The sequence below is a fragment of the Phyllopteryx taeniolatus genome, chromosome 2 (assembly GCF_024500385.1).
Source record: "Phyllopteryx taeniolatus isolate TA_2022b chromosome 2, UOR_Ptae_1.2, whole genome shotgun sequence".
Lineage (NCBI taxonomy): Eukaryota > Metazoa > Chordata > Actinopteri > Syngnathiformes > Syngnathidae > Phyllopteryx > Phyllopteryx taeniolatus.
In genome coordinates this window covers 24,916,436-24,925,426 of record NC_084503.1, presented here as the reverse complement: position 1 = coordinate 24,925,426, position 8,991 = coordinate 24,916,436, and the positions used below count along the sequence as shown (strand labels likewise).

At 43.8% G+C, this 8,991-nt stretch overlaps 1 protein-coding gene across 4 annotated transcripts in view; it reads right to left on the bottom strand.

Moving 5' to 3' along the window:
- Window positions 1-1,081: 1,081 nt before the first annotated feature.
- Window positions 1,082-8,991, bottom strand: part of LOC133474135 (leucine-rich repeat-containing protein 49) — a 73,195-nt gene continuing 65,285 nt past the window's right edge. For all 4 annotated transcript variants that reach the window (XM_061765493.1, XM_061765491.1, XM_061765492.1 and 1 more), the window contains exons 17-19: window positions 5,931-6,040; window positions 3,376-3,529; window positions 1,082-1,597 (exon numbers count right to left, since the gene is read on the bottom strand). In XM_061765493.1, coding sequence (XP_061621477.1) covers window positions 1,388-1,597; window positions 3,376-3,529; window positions 5,931-6,040 — 474 coding nt within the window. In that variant the 3' untranslated portion in view covers window positions 1,082-1,387. The remainder of the gene's footprint in view (window positions 1,598-3,375; window positions 3,530-5,930; window positions 6,041-8,991) is intronic.

Genomic DNA, 8,991 nt, shown 5'->3' with positions numbered 1-8,991 from the left:
CAGTCACCAAAAGACCAGCATGTTGCGAATGTAGATTTCGGGATTAACCATACCGTACCACTAAATCGGCAAGATACGAAGGTGCTAAGCCATGCATCTCAAGTGGACCTGGAGCCAATGCAAGTTGGCCAGTATCAGAGTAATATGATGAAACGTTCTCGTCCTTATCAAAAGTCTTGCTGCAGCATTTTGTACTAACTTGCAAGGTTTAATATTCTTGGTGTACATTTGAAAGGATGGTGTTGAGTCAAATATAATGCATAGGTTTTTGCTGAGTCACTTTGGGAAATGGTACAAAACGCAAAAAGGTGTCCTTCAAAAAGGGCCTGTGTTTAGCAGGGCCAATATCAACATCCCAGTTTTCTCCGGGTTACGAAGCAAAGACTTACAGGACACCCACTGTTTAAACTCAATGATGCACACCTCCGGATTACAGTAATTGTGTGGGTTAGTAAGTTTTAAAGGCATGTATAGTTGGACGTCGTCGGCCTAACAGTGAAAGCTAATGTTATATATGCTTATGATATTGCCAAGTGGCAACACAGAGGCTGTTGGATTGTTCTATTTGTACTCATGAAGCTATGTTCCTTTCTTTAACAATTACAAGGCCCAAGTACAGGACTCCGCAAGAGACATTACAATACTCAAGAGGTCACATTGCCATGGATTACACGGTGCGTCCTGAGAGTTGAATTGTCCATATATGGAAAAAATATTGAAAATATGAAACAATTGAAGTCACTGATGGTGCAGTGGTACACTCGCCTGACTTTGGTGCGGGCATCGTTGGTTCAGTTCCCACTCAGTGACGGTGTGAATGTGAGTGCGAAGAGATGTCCGTGTCTATATATGCCCTGCGAGTGGCTGGCGACCAGTTCGGGGTGTAGTCCGCATTTCACCTGAAGTCAACTGGGATAGGCTCCAGCGCCCCGCAACCCGGAACAGGATAAGTGGTGTTGAGAATGGATAATTATTTAAAAATACATTCATCCCTGACGGCCTCATGGTACACTGCAGTTAAGTAATTAAACACCCGCAGAAAACAGTGTTAGGAGTAAAACACAATAAGGTGCCAAATGAGTGTGTTGATAGAGAATCTTTTAATACTAAGTGCAATACAATAGAGAAATCCAGTGTTTTTAAAACAAAGTCTTTGTTTTTGCCTGTCCGTCTTCTATCAGGCAGGACACATAGGAGATTAACATATGAGGTTTAAGACACAGCAAAGGTCATTCAAAACAGATTGTGGTCATTTCAAAGCTGTCCCAACTACATTCAATTAACAAGTCCTTAAAGTGGTCCATGTGGAGAAGGTGCTTGTGAAAACGTCCAGACGTGACTATGTGTGTGGTTACTGGTCAAGATGGCCATCGTGACCTGTCCTCATTCACTTGGACAGCTTAGCAAGGCTGGCTTGGCGGAAGGCCGCTAGGTCGCTCATCTCCAGCACACAATCGCGCACCATCTCGGCGAACATAGCGGGCCACAGGTGGTGCAGGGCCTCGCCCTTCACGTTGGTCTCGGACGCCCGGCGCACCAGATCCTGTAGGTAGAGGTCCACTGTGGCGGCGCGCTCCGACGCCTCCGTGGTGCTCTCCTATGACGCAGAACATCATTTTGAGTTTCTTATTTTGTTCCTTTCGTGAAGAGAGCTGAGCAGTGGTTCTCAACTGTTATCACCCTGGGACCAGCATTTTCCTACTGTTGCTAAGTCACGATGCACTTTTACAGTCAAGTCAAGAATAATAAATACAATGTATTGTTAAAAAATGGCCTTTAAAACATCCATCCATTTTCAACACCACTTATCCTGGTTAGGGTCGCGGGACGCTGGAGCCTATCCCAGCTGACTTCGGGCAAAAGGCGGACTACACCCTGAACTGGTCGCCAGTCAGTCGCGGGGCACATAGAGACACGGTCACTGAGTGGGAACTGAACCCACGCTGCCCGCACCACTCGCGTCGCCTGTACCACTACACCATCAGTGACGCCTTTAAAACATGTATGTCATATTTTTTAACAAACTTGCACACGCGTTCAAAGTGCCTTTCAGATCACCTTATTAAGAAAGTACAGCTGAACATGACAACTGCATGTATAGATATATCTTGGCACGAATGTCTTCTTTTTAGGAAGGTGCAAACTCAATGGCTTGCAGAGGTGGGAGCTAAAGAAGTACATGTACTTCGTTACTGTACTTCAGTAGATTTTTCAGGTATCTATACTTGAGTATTTCTTTTCTGGTGACGTTTTACTTTTACTTTTTAAATGCAAGTATCTGTATTTTGTACTCCTTACATTTGAAAAATGAGCTTGTTACTTTTAAAATCTTAAATTAGTGCGACATGACATAAAAGCAGAATGCCGAAAAACCACAAACGAGTCAAGATCATAGACATCGTACATACTGTATGAGACTTCTCCTTTTAGCTGCATGCCTTCTGCGATGCTAAGATAGTGGGGGCAAAGTGTCGGCGCATTCTATGTTCGTGGACGGTATGTTCGGAAACCAAGATAACATGGATGCCTGCACATTGTGCTGCATACGGCCGCACTCGTCGTACAATCACAACAAGGGGACTCCGAACTGGGAATAACCTTCTATTGGTAAGAATATTTTGTTTTTTTGTGACAGCAATAAATGAACCACGCTAGTCAATCCCACCACAATTCAGTTGTACAGCCGGGTTCACGACCCTTGTCCTGCATGCTTCGTCTCCAGTCCCTGTCCTGTTCTAGCTTGTCCTGTCCTTCCCTCACAGGGTGTAGCACTACAGCCCAATGCAACACTCATATTCAATGTTTTAAAGGAAATGAAGAATGGAGACCAACGCAATCATAACAGTTTTAACAGTCTGTATTATTGTGCTATAAAAACACCAATAGCATTTTTTTTTATGTGAGGCTGTTTAAATGCAGCTGGAAGTTCTGCTTACACTGGAATAATATTATTTTCCAAATAAAAGGTCGACTTGGGGTGCAAATTTCACTGCTCCTACAGCTGCAGTTAACACAGATTTTTACACGTCAGAACACACCAGAGCCTATCACTAATGCTGTCGTAAGGTCATAAAGTAAATCATTGTATAAAAAAGACTTCTCGGCCCTACGTATACAACAAACAATAAACATCTGTAACTGACTGCGCCTTATGTGACGATGTATAGTTACACCATCTATAACCTCAAAATGTTGCATGTCAGTACCGTGAGTGTGAATGTTTTTTTGGTCCATATGTGCCCTGTGATTGGCTGGTGACCAGATCATTCTTGCTCCAATCATCTGGGAAAGGCTTCAGCTCACTCGTGACCCAAATGAGGACAAGTGCTATAGAAACTGGATGGATGCATGGCATGTCCCAATACATTTGCTCACCTCCGGGCTGTCCATGCTGCCGTCCCGGCTGGGATAGTTGAAGAGCGCTCGGCTCAGGCCTTCGCCCACCAGCTTCCCATTGTCCCGCAGCTCCTCCGGGCTGAGCCCCGTGCGCCGGCCGCGCCCCTCCAACAGGAACTGCAGCTGCCGCTTCCTTCGGGGGGTGAAAGATGAGACGGAGAAGAGCCAGAAAGTGAGTGATGTGCTCACCAAAAAAACCCTGCCTGTTTTTTTTCTTAATATACAAATGAAATTCTACAGCATTAATGAAAATTGAACTCTCAAAAACATTTTCCCTTTGGAAATTGTTACATGTGATCAGACAAAAATTTTTTTGAACACCCTGTTCCAAGTATGCCACAATTGTAAGATTGTGATCACAAGGCAGCTCAGTGTTTTAGTGTAAGAGGGAGGAGAGCAGCAAACGTCGTATACTACATTCTTTGTCCGCCTTGTACAAAAAATGCCTGTCTCCTTTAAATTCTGAGGAAAACACATACTATGCATCCTAAACAATGCATATCCCTCCTTTAAAAGGTCAAAAATGCATAGTTTAATATATTTTGTATACAATTTTTTCTTTAAAAAGATGCCTAATATTTCCTTTATATTGAGAAGAAAATGCATTATGTGCCTCCTTTACAGTGGGAGGAAAAAGTATGTTAACCCTTTAGAATTTCTTACATTTCTGCATAAATGGGTCATAAAATATGGTCTGATCTTAATAAACAAAGAGAGCCTGCTTAAACTAATCCCACAGAACATCTCTAGTAGTGCATATAGACTACTCTCTAAAAGTATTGGAACACCGAGGCCAATTCCTTTATGTTTGGTGGAGACTAAATACATTTGGATTTGACATCAAAAGATGAATAAGAGATGAAGAGTTCAGCTTGTATTTCCAGCTATTAACCTCTGAATCGGATACATGACTTGGAAGATAGCACCTTCTGTCTGGATGGTGGACCCACCTATTTTTTTAATGAGAATTGCCCCCCATGGCTCTGTCCTTGGTCTGATTGTATTTTTAATCTACAACGTACTGTAAATTGGGGTGTGGTGGTGGGTGCTATGGTGTCTCCTTTAAGTTTTGGGGGGAAGTGGATAATGTCTACTTTGAATTTGGGGAAAATACAATGTGGTGCCTTTATATTGTGAAAAAGTTTATTGTAATAGATTAAGGAGGTTATGACTGGGCACAGATACATGGGAACTAAAGTTGCACATTAAAAGGAAAATTACCTCTGACTGACTGCAGCGAGATTGTCTGGACATGATATAAATTTTTCCAGTTTAATTACTAAGGAGGCTACGTTGCTATTTACGGTTCAGCCTGAGTGCACGCTCGAGGACAGAATTTGAGTATGAAAGGGAAAAAGGTTGAATGCGTGTATGTGTGTGTCACGGTGCCAAGTACCCACCCTGATACAAACAAACGCACGGTAGTCAAGCACGCACATGCCCGCGAGGGCTTCCACGTCCTTTGCATACTTGCTGTCAGTGGTGGCACTTTGTAGTTGCATTTAAGTAGATTTTTCAGGTATGTTTTTTACTTGAGTATACCTTTTTCTGACTTTACTCCTGACATTTGATAACAGATAACTGTACTTTCGACTCCTTTGTCAAAATAGGCTTATTAATTTTCAACCTCTGCAGATGCTGACGTGACGGCAAATAGCGTAAATAGAGAGAGGTCATGTCAACAGTGGTTAAGAACCTAATTGATTGAAATCTTGGGGAATAATAAGTTCTTAATTGATATGGGGTTTTATTTTGCTCATGCAGGACCTATTGTCCCTCCAGTCCTGATCATCTTGAATTTAGCTTGCAGCAAAGCTGTGTCCAGTGATTTTTCTTCTTCTTCTCAGTATGAGCACTTAGGAAATTAATAAAGGACAGAAGCTATTTTGTGTGCAGAAAAGTTTGTTTTTCCTTCAGTTGTGGCAAGTTATCAAAATGAGTATTGGAGATAACTGCAAGAAAAACAATGATTGTAATAACTTTTCACTTTTACTTAAAGGGATCGAGACCTGTGGCGAATAATGAAAATCTGCGAGTCATTGACGGCTCCCCTAAAAAGGTTTATCGTTGCCTTTAGATAATAATAACAACATTAATAATAACCTTTATTTGATGTCACAAGATGGCAGGAAAGTGCTACTTTTCTAATAGACAGTCCTACTGCCAAACTAAATGAAGCGCCTCCTCTCATTTCAACATAGTTCTTTGGCACCAAGATGCCACAAGATTGCGCTAAATTAATACTTTTAAATTACACATAACTTTGGCCTCAGAACAAAAACAGCAAATAGGTGAGTTTTTCAGTGAAATTCGAAGGCTAGGTTAGTCCCCAAAAATCAACAAATATGTGAATTCACGAATGCCAAATCCCGAACATGTGGGAGAACACTGTCTGTACATTTCATAGTCTGTGCTTTTTCACTTTTACTAGTAACTAAAAGTGTTACTAATTATAGCAGAGTGACTTTTGCCATCTGCCCTTGCTGTTAAGTAGCAGTTAATGTAATGTAATGTTCTGTGCTTGGGCACTTCACCTGGACTCCTCCAGCAGCAGGAGGAGGCGGCAGCGCGGTGTCTCGGTGGCCGCCACGTGGCCCAGTGTCCCAAAGACCCGCTCGGCGGCAATGACGTCATTCATGGTGACCTGGCGAGGGAAGTGAACACACATACACACATATATACTAATACAACAGACAGAAACATACACGGTAACATCACATCAAGAGGGAAAGCTATATGCTTAACATTATATGGACGTACACCTGCACAAGCCAGTGAGCTCCAGTACAATATAAGCAAATGTTTTAATTTATGATACTTTTATAAACCCACAACGGATCAACATTCGAAACAAATTAAAGGTACAACAATTAATCGATTTATCCACACCTAATTGATTATCAAATTAATCAACAACTATTTTGATAATCGATTAATCGTTTAGAGACCTTGCCTAAATTAAAATTTCAACCTCTTAACAACAAATATTCTCAGATTTCTGTAGTCCTCCATCAAAGCAGACTGATCATTTTTGTGTAATCAAAATAAGACATTTGGAAACATCTGCTTTTACTTTGGTAAACAATGAGAAACAGTGTTGCTTATTTTCTGAATCATAATCAATGTATCTTCATTTTCTACACTGTCAATTTGAAATAATGTCCTCCTTTCTTTTTTCTCAGGGTCGCGGGCTGCTGGAGCCTATTCCAGCTATCTCCGGGCGGGAGGCGGGCTACACCCTGAACCGGTCGCCAGCCAATCGCAGGGCACAGAGAAACAAACAACCATTCGTACTCACATACACACCTACGGGCAATTTAGAGTCCTCGATCAAGCTACCACGCATGTTTTTGGGACGTGGGAGGAAGGAAAAACCACCCAGGCGCGGCGAGCGCGGGGAGAACATGGAAACTCCACACAGTTGGGGTTCCCCAGAACTGGTGCTAGCCAGTCGCCCACCGTGCCGGCTCTTTGTATTATAATTTATTGAGAATCAGAGTCGATCAGAACAAAGTTTCTAGAGGGGAGTGAGAAAAGAAGACAAGAGAAGGAACTAATTGTCAACAAGATGAGAAAAAAAAAAAAAAACAATTAAAAAATATATATATATAATATATATATATATATATATATATATGGCGGCACGACTGGTTAGAGCGCCTGCCTCACAGTTCTGAGGACCGGGGTTCAATCCCCGGCCCCGCCTGTGTGGAGTTTGCATGTTCTCCCCGTGCCTGCGTGGGTTTTCTCCGGGCACTCCGGTTTCCTCCCACATCCCAAAAACTTGCGAGGTTAATTGAAGACTCTAAATTGCCCGTAGGTGTGAATGCGGATGGTTGTTTGTTTGTATGTGCCCTGCGATTGGCTGGCAAACAGTTCAGGGGGTACCCCGCCTCCTGCCTGATGATAGCTCGGATAGGCTCCAGCACGCCCGCGACCCTAGTGAGGAGACGCGGCTCAGAAAATGGATGGATGGATGGATATATAGATATTTATATGGATATATTACAATGAAACATTATATGTGAGTGTTGTATGGGGCAGTAGTGCTACACCCTGTGAGGGAAGGACAGGACAAGATAGGACAGGACAAGGACAGGAGAAGAAGCATGCAGGACAAGGGTCGTGAACCCGGCTGTACAACTGAAGTGTGGTGGGAGTGACTATGTAAATTATAAAAGTAATTAAAAAAAAGGACGAGAGTGTGAGTGAGGGGATACCCAAGCAATTTGCATATTCATGAGTTATTTGTCACAATAAGTGAGTGGCCCCACATCCAGTGAAAAAGTCCCAGGGGTGTGTGCCTGTGGACAAATGTAAGTGAATTGACACCGTTTCGCATGCACAATGGCTGACAGAAGTGTCCTGTAATTGCTGTCCCTGCACCGCGGTGGCTGAGGACCACACCCAATCAATCGAGAGGCGGGATTGGGCCCAGGAGTCCACCGAGAGCAGCCCGGCGGACGGGACACGTCCCACACCAAGGGACCCAGGGCAGTCCGCCGGCCCCACCGAGGTGCTACGACAATCGCCCACCTGGGGGAGGCCGCAGAGACCCAATGCCACCCCCCCCAAACACTCCACGCCCCCCCCCCCCCCCCCCCCTCCCCCAGCCATTTTCAGGTCTCTCCAGAGATGCTCAAGGGTGCTTAGGGTCATTGCCTTGTTGGAAGGTGAACCTTTGGCCCAGTCTGAGGTCCTGAGCACTCTGGAGAAGGTTTTTCATCCAGGATATCCCTGTACTTTACTGATGGTGCGTGTGGATGAGGTGGTGTTTCCCAGCCTCACCTGCTGTGTCCTGCCCATCAAGAAGCTGTAGATACACTGGCAGATGGGAGGCGAGACATTGAGCTAGAGAAGCGTGGAGGAGAGGAGTTCAGGGATGACGGTGTTGAACGCAGAGCTGAAGTCCACAAACAGGATCCTCGCGTAGGTCAATGCGCCATCAAGGTGTTAAAGGATGCAATGCAGTCCCTTGTTGACTGCATCATCCACAGACCTGTTTGCTTGATAGGCAAACTGCATGGGTGGTCTAACACGAGCCGTTCAAATGACTTCATGACCACAGATGTCAGGGCAACAGGTTTGTAGTCATTCAGTCCTGAAATTGCAGTTTTCTTGGGGACTGGGATGATAGTGTAGTGTTTGAGGCAGGAAGTGACTTCACACAGTACCAAAGATATATTGAAGATCTGTGTGAAAACTGGAATGAGCTAGTCTGCGCAGACCTTCAAGCATGAGGGGGACACACTGTCCGGGCCTGCTGCTTTGTTGATCTTTTGTTGTTTAAAGACACGTTTAACCATCCTGTTCGTGGATGGTCAGAATCAGAATCAGAATCATCTTTATTTGCCAAGTATGTCCAAAAAACACACAAGGAATTTGTCTCCGGCAATTGGAGCCGCTCTAGTACGACAACAGACAGTCAATTGACAGAGAGCACTTTTGAGACATAAATACATTGACAAAAAGAGTCACTGAGCAATAAAGGGTTGCTAGTTATCTGGTAATGCCGGTACAATTATTATTATTTTTTTTGACAATTGTGCAAAAAGATGCAGAGTCCTCAAGCACTTAGAGAGATTCTATGGCTTG